General features: G+C 34.0%; 2 protein-coding genes across 3 annotated transcripts in view; one reads left to right on the forward strand and one right to left on the reverse strand.

The window, feature by feature from the left end:
* Tsp5D (Tetraspanin 5D) overlaps window positions 1-19,794 on the reverse strand; it is a 221,402-nt gene that overhangs the window by 8,749 nt on the left and 192,859 nt on the right. For both annotated transcript variants that reach the window (XM_081751041.1, XM_081751042.1), the window contains 2 exons: window positions 18,483-18,594; window positions 14,194-14,318 (listed from right to left, as the gene is read on the reverse strand). In XM_081751041.1, coding sequence (XP_081607167.1) covers window positions 14,194-14,318; window positions 18,483-18,594 — 237 coding nt within the window. The remainder of the gene's footprint in view (window positions 1-14,193; window positions 14,319-18,482; window positions 18,595-19,794) is intronic.
* Window positions 321-11,139, forward strand: LOC145680473 (uncharacterized). Its single transcript, XM_081751040.1, has 2 exons — window positions 321-3,735; window positions 6,615-11,139. The coding sequence occupies exons 1-2, from the start codon at window positions 1,770-1,772 to the stop codon at window positions 6,635-6,637; spliced, it is 1,989 nt and encodes a 662-aa protein (XP_081607166.1). The 5' UTR covers window positions 321-1,769; the 3' UTR covers window positions 6,638-11,139.

Here is a 19,794-nt window from a genome sequence, read left to right on the forward strand (position 1 = left end):
TGACCGGGGCTTGAGAACCAGTAAGAAGCATTTGTGTTGTACGTATAATGCGAAAAAATAATAATTAGATTATTTCGGGGGCCTTGAGCTCGATAGTCCCCTAAATATGCCACTGATCAAAACATTATTGTTATAATTATTAGTGGAAAAATGTAAATTACCCTTCAAAATTTTACTAAACACGTTTGTTCATTGCACTGTTCACACAGATCAATATCACGGTGATGGAGCAAACTTTTCAGTGTTGTTGAGTAACAAGTTATCCGCCTACTGTAACCCACCCAAGTTTCATAATAAAATGAAAAGTTGTAAAGGAAAAACTTTTGTGAGGTGAAACTCCAGTTTACTGTTAAGTTGGTTCTTTCTCTTGGAGTTGGAAGCACTGCTTAACCTTCGGTTGGATTTGCGCGAGTCGTCGATCGGGATGACGTCACGTTGCAGCCGAGGTTCTGGCTTTAAGCCTGAAGCGCTTTGCAGTGTATAAAATGAGGTAAGAGTGATAGGTCCTCTGAATGAAAATGGGTCGTTAAAATTAATATTCTTTCCGTATAATCGTATAGTTTAGTTAATTTCTTTTGAAATCTATAACAATTCCTGACTATGGTTATTATTTAGAAGACATTATTATTATTCAATATATTTTGGAAGCACTTATTTCTAAAACATTGCGAAAGGAAAAGTAAGAAAGTAAAATAGTTAATTGAATAGTTCATGTTACTGGTTTTGTGTAGGCAGAATTAAGCCTTGAGTTAAAACATGTTGATTCTTGTTTTTCCTTGATAAAACTAAAGAAAAGTCGCCAGTCAGGAAGTTTAATATATTGAAATTACGGAAAATATTAAGGCTAGTGGAGACTTCAAATGAATGATTTATGTCTTTAGTCCGCTTTGAAAAGGAAAGAAAAAAAATAAGAGGAATCTATAGAGTTACAGATGAGCTGATGCTCGTAACTCATGTATTTTGACCCATATTTAAGGAATCTTTTCCTCCCACATTTTCATTCCAAAGAAAGCCACTTTGCAGTAACTTCGAGTTCCATACATTTTAATGATATTGTCATATAGGTTTCTAAATTCTATATTTTGGATTTACGATTGGTTATAGTATTTACTTCAGAAATTTTGTTACTTGGAAAAAAAAAAAAATCCTTTTGGGAAAAATGTTACTTGCTAACGGCGATTTCTATTAATGATATTATTACTTGTTAAAATTGTTGAATGTTTTCTATATTACTATTTATATAACACGTTTCGGATTTGTTATAATAAAATTTTCCATTTTGTTAGAAAACTTTTTCCATTTTCAAGTAGTTGTAGACAAATTCCTGATTATCTTAATAGTGATATTTTTGCATACAGTATAAGCCTTTTCCAGTATTGAACCTCACTCTTCACGTCGTCATTATTCTCAGCCGTGGGGGAGTGGAATTCTCCTTTCTCTCTCCTTTTAAAATTCTTATATTCTAAAGGGGGAAGTGGGGTGACGTCCGTTCTCGCAGGACTGTGGGTAGTGGGGGCTATTTAAAGATTATATGTGTATCGTTCATCCGTTACATATATAATTTTTAAATTAAAAATAAATTTTATACACTGCCCTGGAAAGGCAAATTTATGCTGGCTTCGAGGTCCGGTTCGGGGAGGTCCAGCAAAAGTGTTCCCCTTTATATTCTAAAATTTATGTGTATTTCTTTGGTGAAATTAACCTCTAAATTAAATAATATATTTTCATTATACTATGCCTTTCTTGTTGAGTTAATATAAAAGTTGTTTATGAATGTTAATGTAAAATTCTTAATACAGTGTTGCCGGGGTCGGATACAAAATTTATGGTTTAGTAGGTCATTGTGTAATAAGCAGATAATTATTGATAAGGTTGTAAAAATAGTAGTAATTATTCTTTTGGTTTCTTTGTGCTTAATATTTTGTGGTGTGCTTGTAAGGATGGCACAGTCAAAGGAGACGCATGTAAAGTATAGATTTTCGGATTCTTCAAGTTCTAGTGGGGATGAATTTCTTGGATATTCTTATGAATTTAGTAATCCTATGTTTGATCATTTAAGGCCTTCAGCCCATATTCAAGTGAATCCTCACGAACCTTTACTAGGTGGTCAAAGTAGACCATTTCAGAATCAAAATTTTAACGTGGATCCACAAAGTAATGTGGGACACAGTACACAGTTTGCGAATTCCTCGCCTAATTTAAGAGCAGGAGGGAGTCAGAGCTTTCAAAATAAATATAGAGATCGACCATTTAATATGGCAGCTTCATTAAATTTAAATTTTGATAAATTTGCTTCGGAAGGAATCTATAAATCTTTGTTGCATGATATTAATAGTCTACCTATAATAGATGGTACCAATACTGAGTCTACATTTCAGTTTTTATTAAAACTTGATAGTATTGTCAGAGGTAAGGGTTTGCCTTTAGATCTTGTGTTAGTAGCTTGTCTTTCTCGTACAAAAGGAGAAATGCAAGAAGTTATACAATCGTTTATTGGGGACGCTTCCCCTTGGCAAACAGTTTGTAGACATTTAGTGGTGCGATTTATTTCCACTATTGGTAGAACACAATTCATGCGACTATTTTTCTACGTTCCCATGCGGGAGGATCATTCATTATATGAGTTCGTAGATAATAAATTATCGATTATTCACGTACTTGATATGTCCTTTGATGAAGCCACCATTTGTAGTTTAATCACTAATATGGTAACGCCTTCTGCCCATCAATTTCTAGCTGAAAGAGGTATGCCTATCGATTTAAATCAATTGTATTTAGCTGCAGAACACTATGACGCCTTGCATAGATATAGGAAAGATTATTATCGATTACGTAATCAAGGTAGTAGCGTACGGGACTTGGTACCACCCCGTAAATCATCTTCCTTTATCGGAGCGAAAAACACAAAACAGCAAGTAGTGTTGCAATCTCGTGAACCAATAAATTTACATAAAACTTTAGTTTCTCCAGCTATGTATTCTTTACCATCTAACTATAAAAATCTTGATAAGGCGGAATTTTCTCATAACCATAATTTAGAATCTCAGTACTTAACTCAAAATAATTCAGATGTAAATCAAAATGGTAGTAAATTGGAAAATTTATTAGCGATTCCTGTTTACATTACGGGTATGCGTTTTAAGTGCTTAATTGATACTGGGAGTACGAACTCTTATTTGGCTCGACATCTTTATGATGAACTTAGAAAAAAATGTAAAATAAGAGCAGAAAAGGTGAATGTTCAGACTATAGGCTTAGGAAATGTACAAGTAACAGTGGATATGAGAGTAAGACTATATTTTAAAATTGGAAGACACCAATTTAGTGAAATTTTCTTCATCGTGGACTCTAATGAGTTTGGTCTTCTGCTTGGAAATGACTTTCATACAAAATACAATTCCGTGATAGACATTGCTGGTAATTTATATAATATAAAAGCTCGGAAGTTAGTGGTTCCTATGATCCGAGCTGATGAACTTTTGTGTGCCCAGACTTCTCTCGCTTCTGCATATACTTCTAGGAATGGGGTGAGTGGAAAGCAGCCGCTATGCGACCTTGGTTGTCCGAAAGCTACACCTCAGCCTAGATCTTTTGGTAATTTCAATCAGAGTTTGACTCCATCGACATCAGTAACCAGAGACAGCGGAGTTAATACCACGTTTGACCCAGGAGTGGAATTCGTTTTTGATCAGTCCATATTGCATCCACCGGAGACTAAACCGGAGGAATCTCAAGGTAATTATACGGTTCCTGATCAATTATTACTATGTGATTCTAATTTACAGGAATATGTTAATAACTTGTTAACTTCATATTCTGATGTTATTGGAAACAAAATTGGTAGAGTAAAAAATTTCACTTACAAAATTGAACTTGCCGATAAAACTCCCATTCGATTGCAACCTTATCAACTTCCAACGCATAAGCAAAAGGAATTAGATTCTTTTATTGCCCAGCTTTTAAAAGACGATATTATAGAGGAAGTAGATTATTCTCCCTACACGTCACCCTGCTTTCTAGTAACAAATTCAGACGGAAGCAGGCGGCTTGTAATTTCATACGGAGAAGTGAACAAAAAGGTTATGGTAAACAGCTATCCTTCTCCTAACATGGAGAATGTAATATCTAGTATTTCGGACAATAATATCTTTTCAAAACTTGATTGTAAATCTTGTTTTCATCAAATTCCTCTGTCTGAAGAGAGTAGAAATATTACTGCTTTTGTGACAAAAAACAAAATCTATCGATATAAATCGGTACCAATGGGATTAGTATTATCACCTTTTGTTTTAAGTAATTTGATGTCAAAAGTCTTTGAAGGGTTAATTGGTAAGAATTTAGAGATATATTTTGATGACATAATTTTATTTAGCAAAGATATTGAGAGTCATAAAGCTCTATTAGAGGAGGTATTATCTCGACTAAGAAATTGGGGAATTACTATTTCAGAAAAGAAGTCCTGTCTATTTCAAACTAGTATTAAATATTTAGGGTTTCGTTTTGAAAATGGCAACATGTCAATAGACCCTGAGAGAATTAAAGCTATCCAGGAGATACCAAAACCAAAGAATAGAAAAGGAGTGAACAGAATATGTTCATTTTTCTCGTTCTATTCTAAATTTATTTATGGGTATTCAGAGTTAATTGCTCCCCTTCAAGAATTAAGATCTGTAAAAAAGCCTTTTAAATGGACTAAAGTTCATGATGAAGCCCTACAAAAATTAAAGGATGCCTTTTGTAGTCAGGTTATTTTAAAAGTCCCAGATATGAATTCCAACTTCGTAATACATTGTGATAGCTCTTTGCGTCATTTTTCTGGGGTTCTCAGCCAATATGATTTGGAAGGGAATCTTAGACCTGTATCTATGTTTAGTCGGGCAATTCCACAATCTGATTGGAGTAAAAATATATACGAGTTAGAACTTAAGGCTCTTTCTTTATCTTTGGAAAAATTTGAATATTATTTGGCAAATCCCTTTGTAGTATATACTGATAGTAAGAGTTTAACTTGGTTACTTAATAACCATAAAAGACAAAGGAGATATGGAACCATGTTAGAGAAAATCTCGAGGTTTAAATTTCGTATAGTCCATGTAAGATCAAAAATAAATAGTATAGCCGATTTCCTTTCAAGGGTTGGAAACCATCTAGAATTCTATACAAAAGATGAAAATACAATGGAAGTCGTAAAAGATCATAATAAAACAGTAAATTTGTCTTTCATTAATTTTTGGCAAAATCCTGTGTTTAATGTGCCTCTTACAGATCACCAGAGGAAGGATCCTGAATTAAGAGAGATTATCAATAGGTTAGAGCAAAAGGAAGAAGTTCCTCCGTATGTATTAAGAAATAAGATCTTGTTAAAAAAGACTAAAGGTAAAGGGAATAATGGATTTAGAATTGTAATACCTAATTCTTTAATTCAGTCGATCATTGAGTATTCTCATTGTCCAATAATTCATGGTGGGCATATGGGATATCGAAAAACCATTGCTAAGGTTGCTGAAAAATATACCTGGCCTACTTTATATCCTGACATTAAGAATTTTATACAATCTTGTCATTTGTGCCAAACCTGTAAAGATTCTAATCGAAAACCTATGGGTCAATATTTTACAAAAAAGGTAATGCACCCAAATTATACTTGGTTTATTGATATTGCAGGGAAATTGCCGAGTAGTTCTGGATTTGAATATATTTTAATTGTCACTGACGCCTATAGTCGTTTTGTCTTTTTAGAACCTTTAAGACGACTAACCTCAAAAATCATCTGTAATAAGTTGCAGGAATTATTTCTTCGATACGGCTTTCCTGGTAAAGTCCTAAGTGATGGCGCTTCTTATTTCGTGAGTGATTACTTCTTGAAATTCTTGTATAGCTATGGTATACAGAGTGTAAAATTCTCCCCATATAACCCACAATCGAACAGAGCCGAACGCACGGTGAGATCGGTTAAAAATTTAATTCGTATTTATGTTGATAAGTCTCAACAGAATTGGGCCCAATTACTATCTAAAATTGCTTTTACTATTAACATAAGTATGAATGAAACTACTGGGACCAGTCCATGTGAACTTTATATGGGACGGAAATTTTACCATCCATTAGATGTTAAATGGTTGATGGATTTAGATCTTTTAGACGACGACCAGAATAAAGAGCAAAAATTAGTCAATATAAATAATAACATTGAACGCGCTTGGAAACATAGTGCGAAGGTATATAGTCAAAAACATAATCCTGTTAATTTAAATATTGATGATTTAGTATTGGTTAAAAGGTTCATGAAAATTTCAGCAGAGAAACATTTCAATCCAAAAATCGCCCCTCAGTGGGAAGGCCCATATCGCCTTATTTCTAAACCTACACCAAATACAGTTTGGCTAGAAAATATTGAAAGACCATATGTTCATATAAAACGCCATGTTCGTTTTTGTAAGAAATATTTTCCACCGAGACAAGTTAATCAACCTAACCCATAAGGTAACACAGAAAAAAAGATTTGATATGAGAATTGAGGTTAAGTAAATTATTAATATTGTACTTATTTATATATTTTAGGATGTTTGTTCGAACAAATTTTGTGTTTTGTATATTTTTTTTTATTCCTGCAGGAATGCCTCGTCCGAGAAAGTGAGAGGTCAACCCTTTTCATTTTGTAAATACCTCATCATCATCCTTTGTGTATGTTATGTAAGGAATTGGAAAATTTACTGTAGAAGTTTGTAAAGAAGGCGTTAGCATTTGAATATTTATGGAAGATTTGGTAATGTATTGAAATTATTTTATTATTCAACTTGGGATTTGTTATGGTTAGGAATTTTTTTTTGACCGACCCTCGGATATTATGTAACCCACCCAAGTTTCATAATAAAATGAAAAGTTGTAAAGGAAAAACTTTTGTGAGGTGAAACTCCAGTTTACTGTTAAGTTGGTTCTTTCTCTTGGAGTTGGAAGCACTGCTTAACCTTCGGTTGGATTTGCGCGAGTCGTCGATCGGGATGACGTCACGTTGCAGCCGAGGTTCTGGCTTTAAGCCTGAAGCGCTTTGCAGTGTATAAAATGAGGTAAGAGTGATAGGTCCTCTGAATGAAAATGGGTCGTTAAAATTAATATTCTTTCCGTATAATCGTATAGTTTAGTTAATTTCTTTTGAAATCTATAACAATTCCTGACTATGGTTATTATTTAGAAGACATTATTATTATTCAATATATTTTGGAAGCACTTATTTCTAAAACATTGCGAAAGGAAAAGTAAGAAAGTAAAATAGTTAATTGAATAGTTCATGTTACTGGTTTTGTGTAGGCAGAATTAAGCCTTGAGTTAAAACATGTTGATTCTTGTTTTTCCTTGATAAAACTAAAGAAAAGTCGCCAGTCAGGAAGTTTAATATATTGAAATTACGGAAAATATTAAGGCTAGTGGAGACTTCAAATGAATTATTTATGTCTTTAGTCCGCTTTGAAAAGGAAAGAAAAAAAATAAGAGGAATCTATAGAGTTACAGATGAGCTGATGCTCGTAACTCATGTATTTTGACCCATATTTAAGGAATCTTTTCCTCCCACATTTTCATTCCAAAGAAAGCCACTTTGCAGTAACTTCGAGTTCCATACATTTTAATGATATTGTTATATAGGTTTCTAAATTCTATATTTTGGATTTACGATTGGTTATAGTATTTACTTCAGAAATTTTGTTACTTGGAAAAAAAAAAATCCTTTTGGGAAAAATGTTACTTGCTAACGGCGATTTCTATTAATGATATTATTACTTGTTAAAATTGTTGAATGTTTTCTATATTACTATTTATATAACACGTTTCGGATTTGTTATAATAAAATTTTCCATTTTGTTAGAAAACTTTTTCCATTTTCAAGTAGTTGTAGACAAATTCCTGATTATCTTAATAGTGATATTTTTGCATACAGTATAAGCCTTTTCCAGTATTGAACCTCACTCTTCACGTCGTCATTATTCTCAGCCGTGGGGGAGTGGAATTCTCCTTTCTCTCTCCTTTTAAAATTCTTATATTCTAAAGGGGGAAGTGGGGTGACGTCCGTTCTCGCAGGACTGTGGGTAGTGGGGGCTATTTAAAGATTATATGTGTATCGTTCATCCGTTACACTACGTAAATAAGTTCTTAGGTTCTGAGTTAACACGTTTTACTTGTAAATTTTCCAAAAAGAAAAAGAAAAAGAAAAAGAAAAAAGAAAGAAAGAAAGAAAGTGGCACCCGTTCTTTGTTCTGCACCTCTACTTAATTAAATTATCTGGTGGCGTTAACTGTGAAGATCTCTTTTCGATGCAAGTGTTATATTAGTAATCCAGGAACTAATTATTACCTATCTTTTCCTCTGTTAAAAATTAATAAAATCACTTATTATGTTCTGTCTTCTCGTTTATTTATAATAATAATTATTACTTTCCAAGTGTACAGTGAATATTTTAAATATATATTTTAAACATTCTACACAGAAGAAATCACTACTGTAAGATTTGGTCCCGCGAGATTTTAGATGGCTAAGTTTTTATCTTGCAAGGCTCTGCCCAGGATAGATTTCGCCCGGCAAGATTTTGATTACGCGAGATTTTGAACCGCGAGGTTTTCGCCAGGCGAGATTGTAGGCCGCGAGATTTTGGTTGAGATGTTTCACCCGCAAATCATCAATAGATCAAGTATTAACTCTCTTGTGATGAATGGTCAACTACAAAATAGAAGTATGCACAAATGTGGATATATAGACAAATATAGATTTGTGTGGATATATTTTTATTGATTCCGTGCGATTTGTGATCATTTCAATTTGTGACGAGGCCATTACTGTTTATCGGCCAAATTTGATTGAGAGTTTGATAAGATTCCTCAAAGAAAAATAATAATTTCAGTTTGCGACCAACCGATAATTGGTTCATTAAATGAATCAGGAGAGTTGGTATTATGAACTACGTAGAGGAAACAAGGTTAATCGTCTCTTTGTTCAAAAGTAACATAATTGTAGATTGCTAAGATGTAAGGTAACGTTGGTCAGGAAACTCAGTCGAAATACTATATAATGCACCAGTAAATCAAGTTTCAGTGAAAAATATGTGAAAAAATATTTCACTTACCTTTGGAATACCAATACCGGGTCCAAATGATCTAGACCCTCAGAAACATTGTAATATTTATTTATTTATTTTTGTATATTACTGTTACGCACACGCCTGAAATTCCATGATTTGTTCTTTCATCTTGCTGTTGGGTTCTTCCAGACCTGTGCCGTGTACTTAACCGCTGATTGTTTACTATTAAATTTATCCGTATGAATAACTACTATTGTACTGCCAAAATGTCTTGAGCCGTGGCAAAAATGCGAACTAAAGCTCACACCCTCACACACTCTCGCGTTGAGCCAATAAGGGTTCAGCTGTTGCTAAGCGAGAGAAAGTAAGTGGAATTCCTTCCGACGATAGCAGCGCTTGCAACGGAAGACTAGGGATCAAGTCAATGTGGTATAATAATAACGAAATTCTTCTCAAGCCTATTTCAATCTTTAATATGCGTATAAGTCTCTGGATAAATACACATACACATGACAACCACTAAGGTTCAGAGACATCAACTTCTCAAATAATACAATCTTGTATTTTATGCTTTGTAGCTACTCATCAAATGATTAATACTCAAATGTCTATAATCACTTAAACCTACTACCAAAACTTGCCAAATATTTCTTTTAAAATTATTAAGTTTTATATTTTAAAGTTACATTTCTTACTTTAGAAAGCAAAATATTGATGATAATGCTTTTTTAGTTTTGTGTTCTCTCTGTCGTGTCTCCTTTTTTCAGCGCGCAAGAATCAAGATTTAGGATCAAATATGGTTGAAAAGTAAAAATAGGGAAAGTGCACAATACAAGTAAAATACAAGTAAAAAGATGTGTAGGTAGATAAGGTTATCTCATTTCTGACAGCAGCCAGTTTTGCCTCCCGCAAACTTTTGTTCTTCCGACCATATGATCAAGTAGTCAATTAACATAACTTCGAACATATGCATTCTCCACATTTTTAGATAAACTATTTTATCTCATTTCGTAACTTGTTTCCCTTCCCTACCAACTTTTTGAAGATCAGTGAGGAACAATGGTGTTAATGAATCAGGTATCTGCACCTCCACGAACAGGAAAAGAAACCCTGATTATGTGTTTTCCAACGCTGGCATATTTCCTTGTAAAAAAAATAATATTAATGAACTATAACAGCTAGTTTAAAAATGAAAACGTGAACATGTAGTATTGGGGTAGGATAACATCTGGAGAAAGTTTGAACTGCATAAGACAAATAGTTTTCATAATACCGGTACTTTGGAAAGAAATTCACCATGTTATTATATAGAAATTGATGATTGCAGCTGAAAACGTTACATGGGCAAAACTACAGTCTAGCTCAGTGTTTACATATATGTCTCTCATTCACTTTCCATAGCCGGTGGTCGGTTCCCCTTTTGTGGAAAATTTATTCAGGTTCGTATCTAACAGAAAATATTATTAGTGTGACATCTCGTTGATTACATTTTGAAAATCTTGTATGTTGAAATCTGTTATCAGTTCTGTTGTTTTGCAATACTTCGTTGATGAACACACGATGAATGTTTTGTGGTAAGATTATTTTACTTTTTTCTGTAGTAATACATAGAGGAACATAAATGAATGAAAAACAACGAACATTGTAACAGTTTCACCCAATGGTGATGATGATAAACAACTATTGTATTTTCTCCACATTGTGTTTCTGTTATTTAAAAAAAATTATAAATCATGTAAGTGAAAGACCACTTGTTTGAAACAAATCCACCCATCAAAACAAACATATGTTCTATTTATCTTAAAATATAATGTTTAAAGATGTATTTCTCATATACTTCGCATAGTTACCTTTTTATATACTATCAGATGTACATTTTTAAAAATGCATGGAAACTGTAATTTGCATAGGTTACGTAAGCCTAAGTGGTTAAATATCTGGTTGTTAACTTGGTAAGAAGTTAAAGTGCCTTACTTCGAAAGAACATTAATTAACAAGGGCATCTAAATAGCTACATAATAAAGTCTAGTTATCAGTAAACTTCCTATTTTTGCATATTTGCATGTTTTTGTCCTAACGTGATATCGATGTGCTTATATATATATATATATATATATATATATATATATATATATATATAAAGATGTAACTGCCGAAAATTTGGAGTATTTTTTTTAGAATTTAGAATTTTTAATATTACATGTGATTACAAAAGTTATTTAACAATAAACTGATCATAATTCTATGCATATATAGAAGAAATAACAAAAATTTCATAGTAGTACATATAATGCATATTTGGGAGGTTAGTGCATATTTCTACCATCACTGCACATAAAGTCATAATTCATACAATAGTTACATTTGCCCATTTTAAAAATTTCATTCACTGAAATCAATTCATGGAAAGAAGAGTTTTGACTTCATACTTAGTCGATGACCAGGATTAGAAGTTCAAAATCTCCGTTTATTAATTGAAATATCTCCGTTGAATTTCTACAGTTTTGTTAAGAAGGGTAAAGGGTGCATGAACCACAAGTAGTGTCCAAAACAAGATTTATTATCTGTTTGATGGTGGGCATGACACCTCAATAATAGCAATATTTTTTTCCAGTTAATTAATTAATCTAGTTGATAAAATTGTTCTGTTGTGTATGTAGTGTACATCGTATTTGACATTACGATGGGAATGAAAAGTCTTTCAAATTATTGACTTTGAAGGAGCGGGTTGTTGGCAATGAAATTTTATCAATTCCTGGTGAAAATGTATTCTTTAAAGACTGTGATAAATAAGTATAGCATACTTCGGGAGCACGACATATAGGATTCCTAATTTTTGATAGTGTGTAGTACATCTGTCCTGCAGGCCGAAACATGTACACCTCTTAGGCGTCAAAAGTCAAATATTTTTTGAAGTCAAAACTCATAAAGTTGTAGCCATAATGTACCCACCCGCTCAAATTTTTGAAAGGTAAAATGTTACTGCCGAAAATTTAGTTTTTTTCAGCATTTTGAATTTATTAATATTGCATACGATTATAAAACAGTTATTTAAAAATAAACTATTCAGGAAAAGACCGAACTTCTACTGTTTCTGATTCCCCTTTTCAGAAATGTTTTACATATTATAGGATGGCGAGTAAATGCTTAGTAGGCCTATATGTAGCTAACACAAAATTACGTGAAGTTATAAATACTTAATAAGTTCATAATATCGGCATACTTGAATGGTAGTGTCTCAATTTTTAAATACTCCTTCAGCTGTTTTTTTTTTTCTTTTTTAATTTGCTAAAAGTTTGTAGTTCTCTGATTCTCAGTAGTAGGGCGTTCTAGGCCTTAATACATTGGTATCCAACATTTTTGATATAATTTAATCGTGGTCTTGTTTTTTAAAATTCTTTGTTTGTCTTTGCTCGTGTACTAACTGAGTGCCTTATTTTAACAAATTGTGGTAAATATATAATTGCATCTTTCTTGAGGATTCTGTACATTAGGCAATTTATCGTATAAAAATAAAGTTTATCCAGGAGCTAAGATAGCCCTACAAAAATTCAAGGAAGATGCTATTTAGGACTACATTTATATCTATAATTTTGAAAAGGGTGCGTTTGCCTAATAAAGCTCCAAGTATTACCGGCGGATAACAAAATTAAAAGAATGTGGCATAGAACTCTCCACCAAATTGGGAGTGTTTCGATCAGTAATAACGAAAATTCTTCTTCAAGAGGCAGTTGGAAAGAATTTAGACAAAAGGCATTTGTTTCAAAAACATTCGCGTCTAAAATTTATATCAGATGTTAATCATAATTGTTGCGAAGAACAACTACTCAAGAATTTCCTAATTTCTCAGCATTAGACATTTAATCATTGAAACATTGCCTTTTAACTATGTGTCAGACAAAAAAAAAAAAAATATTTTCTGACTATATAAAATTCATTAAGCGACATTGCAACTCAATAATTCAAAAATAAATGCGCGCGTGGATTTCAAGACCAATCGTTGTATTACCACAGATAAAGACACAGTTCTTTGTATTGGTTTTTCTACACATACTCCAATTTCTTGTGTTGTAACTCTGCATGTTTGCTTCTTTACTGCATTTTTTTTTCAATTTTTTAGACACAGTTCCATGCATATTTTGACGGTTTGTTTTTTTAGTGCATATCGATCCTAGGTTTAACTATACAGATTCGTATAGTATTCGGATATTCCCAATCAAATTCTCAATCTATGTCTGGCGGCAGCTCTCTAATTTCAGTTTTATATATATTCAGTTTTCAGGTTTACAAACAAGATAGAGATAGAATAATCAATTTTCAACTGCTACGGCTGCAATCTTCCTCCGAGACAATGCTAGGATGAGATTTGAAATTTGGATTAGTTTTGGACAATCAAATTTAGAATGACATAATTAACTGAATTTCAAAATAAATTTTGATTGTTAAATCCTAGCGGTGGGAGAGCATTGAATACATTATGTTGGTTTAGATTCCATCTTAAAACGTAGGTCCATGCAGAGCTGGATTAAAGGGGGGCTTAGGGGGTATCTAACCCCGGGCCTCCAGGTGGATAGGGGCTTCTATTCTGATCAAAATCTCAACTGGCTATCTAAAAAGAATCATAAAGATAGAATCATCATCATAAAATAAAATATGACCAAAATATGAAACTTATTCCCTTTCTAGCCCCGGGCCTCCAGATAGATTAAACCGGTCCTGGGTCCATGTCTCACATAAACTCAATGCTAGAAAGGGACTTTTTAACTTACACAAAAAGAAGAAACAAATCTATAATTCTACTTTCTTGTTATTATATCATTGTTTGTTTGTCGAAAGGAGAAACAAATAAGTACAAGAATTATAACCAGATAGGGTCGTGGCACTTAACAACTAAAATTATTTTGAAATTAAGTACTCTTAACATATTGTATACACAATTAGATTGAAAGCGAATCTAAATTCCAAAAATCATCCTATCATGGACTCAGAACGTAGCAATTGAAAATTTAATCCACTGTTTCAATACGACACACTTGCTATTGACAAAAATTCTATTTCGTTTTGCTATAATATGATCATACTTGTGTATGATGTATGCAACTTTATATATATATATATATACATACCTGAATAAATGCTACAACTAATCCAACAATGCCAACGATATGCAGTCGTTCAACAAACCACATTTGTACTTGTCCTGCACAGCCTTTTGGATACCACATATCAGCATCCAATGAGCGACCACATTCTAAAAAGGTAATAAATAAATAAATTTATTTATTTATTTATCAATGCAACAGGTATTACTCCCCAATTACAGTGTCTACATATGATATTTGAATACATAATGTTAAAACTAATGCTTGAATACTAAATATTAAAATATAATGATACTGATATTTGAATACAGAATATTAAATTAAAATAATACATATTCATTTGAAACTTTTTTCTACAAAATACTCAATATTTGTCTTTGAACGACTTTTCAAATAATTAAATATGTCTACATTTTTATAAACCTTACTGATTTTATTGTATGCAGCACTAATTATCCATGTAGGTGACATATGCAGTGCATTTGTGCATGCCTTCCTGCAGTAGAACAGACTACTATTTCTCTTGCATGTTTTGAAGGATGGTACCTGGATCAATAGCTTTGCATTTACGTCTGAACAGTCTATTTTGTTGAACAAAAGTCTGCATAAGAAAAAGAGGTCATTCAACGTCCTTCTTTATTCAAGTGTCTGAAGTGTAAGTTACCAAATAAATTATCATACGGTACGTACTTTAAGTAAAATTCTATCATTTTTGTATGTGAGGAACTTAAGAATTTGCTTTGTATCTGAATAGATTTTTTTTTGACTACGTGTTTTCACAGAATTGTTCCAAATAAATCGGCATATTCAAGTTTGGATCTTACGTAAGAAAAGTAAAACGCTTTTGAAGTGTTATTATTCGTAAATTCTTTAGTAGTTCTCATAAGAAACCCAAGGTTTCTATATGCATCCTTGGTGATACTTGCCAATGATACAAAAAGACTAATTTTTGGTTAAATATCACACCTACATCTTTCATTGTACCTATTTTTTTCTAAACTTATCCCATTGATAGAGCAAATGAAGTCATATACGAATTTCATTTGTTGTTTTTTGTAGTTAGTAGCCATAGAGTGTCGAATAACACGTGATCGTTATCTGTTTTCTGTACGGGTAGGAACACCATTCCCTATCACCCTGATCAACCATTCCCTATATTCCTAACGGAAATTCAAATCGTTCCCACAATGCAACAAAAGTGACTCTGCGACACTACCGGCCAGAGTTGTAACTAACTGCATCGTCTGCTACTGGCAGTAGCGAAGTGTATCATCAGCTAATTCTATCAGACTCGCACTCTGAATGATTTGATTCGTTCTTACTTTTAGTAGTTCGTAGTACCCAACTTCCTTGAGTGGCGGCGCCACAGTCTCTCCACAGTTTCAGCGGGAAGAGCAGCTGAAATCTCTTATACTATATTATTACTTTATGGGTAGGAATTCACAACATTCACGACATTTGTAATAAGTTCCACTATGACAATACGCTGTTCCGTCGTGAAGCGTTCTATTCCTACCCGTACAGAGAATAGATGACGATCATACCATGCACTATTCGGCGTTTCGTAACTGCTAACCAGAATGACAACAGACGAAAATTGTGTAACGTTCAATGGTGCCAACTTACTAGAAATGAAATGGCGTACATTTCAAAATGTGCGTTTTCTATGGGACACTCTTTACTTTAGTTTCATCTTAACAGATGGCGTGGTTATCGCATAGCGTAAATTCTTAGCTTTGCAGATAAATTCATTTCTTCGTATGATGATTTACACTCAGCCATATTATTTTGTACAGCTTGACGAGATCTGTTGATTGGTATTTGTCTCATCTTTGGAGTTCTTTTTACTTTGTTTACGTTAAATTCTAATAATATTCTAGGATTTTTGTTTTTCGTTCTGAGTATATGAAATGTGAAAAATAAAAAAGCATAGTGTCCAAAATTAAATGAAATGCTCTTAATGTAAAATGGATTCAATTCTTTCACTGAATCACTAAATCAAAGTAAGCATAGTATTATGATGATATAGTACATCTTTCAGAAAACTGACCGATAAAAAAATATATATATCTATTAATCCTTAATACACCAAGCGTGGTCCTCTAGGGAACTCAGAGGGTGATATTTGGTGATACTGCGGCAACTATAAGAATCTATTTATTATCGATTTCTATGTGTGCCCTGCATCCCTTTGGGATATCTGCTACATAATTAGATCAATGATACGTTCGTTAAAAAGTGCAAAAAATAAGTTGAAAAATTAAAATAATACTTGGGGTCCCTAGAAGACCCCAGCTTGGTAAACAACGTTGACAATTTAGGCTTAGTGCGTTGAAGATTAAAGTGAATATTTGATTGTTCATTCACAGACGATTCTTTCATATTTGGTCTAGGAATTAATTCGTGCGGTTGGTACGCACACATTGAAGCTGTAGTACAAACACAAAATACATAAATACCTTAAGAAAAATATTGTCCATCGCTAGCCACCACTTTCGCCCATCTGTCAGGCAATGTACGGATTCCGTGGCGAAAGAAGTCCTCATCCTTGGAAGCGATCCAGTCAGAGACCCATGTTTCGATATCTTCTGAAGAAGTAAACCGCTGTCCAATCAAATCGTTGTTCATGCAATCGAACAAGTAGTAGTCCGAAGGAGCAACGTCTGGTGAATACGGCGGGTGGGGTAAAACTTCCCATCCGACATTTTCTAAATAGGTTTTGACCGGTTTTGCGACATGTGGGCGAGCGTTATCATGTTGAACAATAAGTTTATCATGTCTGTTCTCCCATTCTGGTCGTGTTCTGGCCAGAGCTTGCTTCAAACGCATTAATTGTCGTCGATAACGTTCTCCATTCATAGTTTCACCCGGTTGCAGCAGCTCATAGTACACCACACCTTTTATATCCCACCATATGCACAGCATAACCTTTGCACAGTGAATATCTCGTTTTGGTTGTGATGGACGTGGTTCACCTGGTTTCACCCAGGCCTTTTTTCGTTTAGGGTTCTCGTAATGGATCCACTTCTCATCACCCGTAATAATTCGATGCAGAAACCCCTTTCTGCTCTGTCGTTGAAGCAGCAATTCGCAAATGGTTTTTCGTCTTTCAACGTCTCTGTCTTTCAATTCATGTGGAACCCAATGTGACACCTTTTGAATCATTCCCATGGCTTTCAAGCGTTTGGAGACAGTTGTTTGATCAACGCCTAATGCTGCTGCAAGTTGTTCCTGCGTTTGACACGAATCCTGCTCGAGCAATGCTGTCAATTCTTCGTCTTGAAATTTTTTTGGCTGTCCAGCTCGCTCTTGGTCTGCCAAGCCGAAATCACCACTTCTAAACCGTGCAAACCACTTCTGACACGTTCGCTCAGCTACAGCATGGTCACCATACACTTCCACCAAAATACGATGACTTTCAGTCGCACTTTTCTGCATGTTAAAGTAATGCAGCAGGACACCCCGCAAAAACACTTTATCAGGCACAAATTGCGCCATGTTCACTTAACTACAAACTGGTGTTGTTGACGCTTTAATCCACTGCCCTATACTACGAACAATACGCGATGACAGGGGTTTGCAACACATGTGTGGATACACGGAACTGTGGGACGCTCCGTTCGTTGCGCCATCTCTTGTCCACCCGCACGAATTAATTCCTAGACCAAATACTATATGTTGTAAATTTTGTATGGAGTATTAATCGAAGATAGAGTGTTTTAACAATGAAATTTCACCAGCCCCGCAACCAAGGGCGCCCATGTTGTGGTTTCCAAGGGGGAGCAAATATAAGCGAGGTTTCAAATATAATTTCAAATTTTGCTATAACTAATGTAAAAAATTCTATGTTGTTGTTTCCAAGGGGGGGCAAATATACGCGAGGTTTCAAATATAATTTCAAATTTTGCTATAACTAATGTAAAAATTCTATTGGGCTTTCGATATTCCCAAGTACGATTTCCTCTTAGGGGGAATGAGCGCCCCACCTTGCCCCCCCCCTGATGGGCGCCCTTGCCCGCAACTAGAGTTTGTGTCACCAGGGACAAGAATAAAATTCGACGCCCCCAATTCATATATAGGCTTATAGTGCCCTTATAGGAGCCCTTCTAACCACGCGCCCGGAGCATGTACCCTGCCTGTTCCTTTCTAGTTACACTCTTGAATTTAACAAACTTTACTATATTATGTATCTTTTCATATTAATTGGAGTTGGCACTTATAAAATATCTACGAATTATGTATCTCCAAATTTAATTTATTCTCAATTAATTTTTTTTTTAAATCTAACTTTTTATTATATTCTAATATCTTACCTGAGTTATTTTTAAATTGAGGAAGACAGCAAGAATTGGGGACATATTTCTTGTCAGGCCAGGCACTTATATGATACCAATCTTCATAATTGGTTACTCCACAACAATGGAACTGGAAGAAGAAGCAAAAAAGTGCAAGATTAATCGCTGTAATAGCGAACATTATCTTCTAGAGTTATGAAATTTAATCTAGAAAATAAAAGAGACCGTATATTGCATGTAGTCAATGCAATGGCAGATTGCAATGCAATGTGTGATGGCATATTGCATGTAGTCATGTATAGAAAACAAATCACCTGATCAGCTGATGCCTAAAAGGGAGTGGTAGAAGACAAAGGCTATTTTTCTTGAAGGGGAGGCCACCTTATGCATCCTCTTGCATTTTGTTTTTAAAAAATAGATGGCCAAACATGTCTTGATGATGTGAACAGTGGCACCTTTAAGTACTGCAAGCCTTGGCGTGTTGGAGATAAACTACTGGAAACCCGAATCATATTTTGTTGTGAAAAGTCTGTTTCGTGTTTATTTCAGTTGCAATGTCAAATGACTTTGTTGCAACTAAGTCAATCAATTCAAGAAAGGAAATGTGATGTAGAAGACAAACGCTCGTTTTTAAGAGCAGTCTTATGCATCCTCTTGCATTGTTTAATATATGGCCAAACATATCTTGAGGATGTGAACTGAGGCATCTTTTGAGTATTACAAGCCTTAGCATGCTCGAGATAATCTACTGGAAAACTGAATACAATTTTGTTGTGAAATGACTGGATATTAGACCGAAGTAAGTTTGTTTTGTATTCGTTGCAGTTACAAGATTTTTTACAACTAAGTCAATAAATTATCCATTTTCCTGCAGGTATTAAAAAAAAAAACACATTAATCTTTACTAAACTAGATGTGAATAACATTGCTAATAACAGAACTGTATCCTACTTATTTTTCTGTATATTGTATATTGTAAGAAAAACTATAAATATGTACTGTACGTACTTTCCTTTGTTAAATAAATAAATAAACTCATGCCTGATTATCCTCACAACTTTTGATCCCAATTAATGTGAATAAATGACCCTCTACGTGTATATTAAAGCCTATACTAGATCAAGCATCCCAAACTTGCGGCCACCGACTTCTTTTCCCTGTACTTTACCTGTTTTAGCCCTGTTTTGCAACCCACGTTGAAAAAGAGCCAGCCCATTTACACGTAGAATTAAGGTTGGTTTAAAGGGACACGTTCTGCCGGTAGGTGTCACTACAGTCTTCGTATCTCTCTCGTGTATTTTTTACCTTTCACGAAAATTTACAATTTCTC

Source organism: Thermobia domestica, chromosome 3 (assembly GCF_964235325.1).
Source record: "Thermobia domestica chromosome 3, izTheDome1.hap1.1, whole genome shotgun sequence".
Taxonomy (NCBI): Eukaryota; Metazoa; Arthropoda; class Insecta; order Zygentoma; family Lepismatidae; genus Thermobia; species Thermobia domestica.

What these genes read in the sequence shown, in the direction of transcription:
- LOC145680473 (XM_081751040.1), top strand. Translation starts at nt 1,770, where the DNA reads ATGAATGTTAATGTAAAATTCTTAATACAGTGTTGCCGGGGTCGGATA. An exon ending in TAAACCGGAGGAATCTCAAG is followed by an intron (nt 3,736 to 6,614) that starts GTAATTATACGG and finishes TTATTCCTGCAG; the next exon opens with GAATGCCTCGTCCGAGAAAG.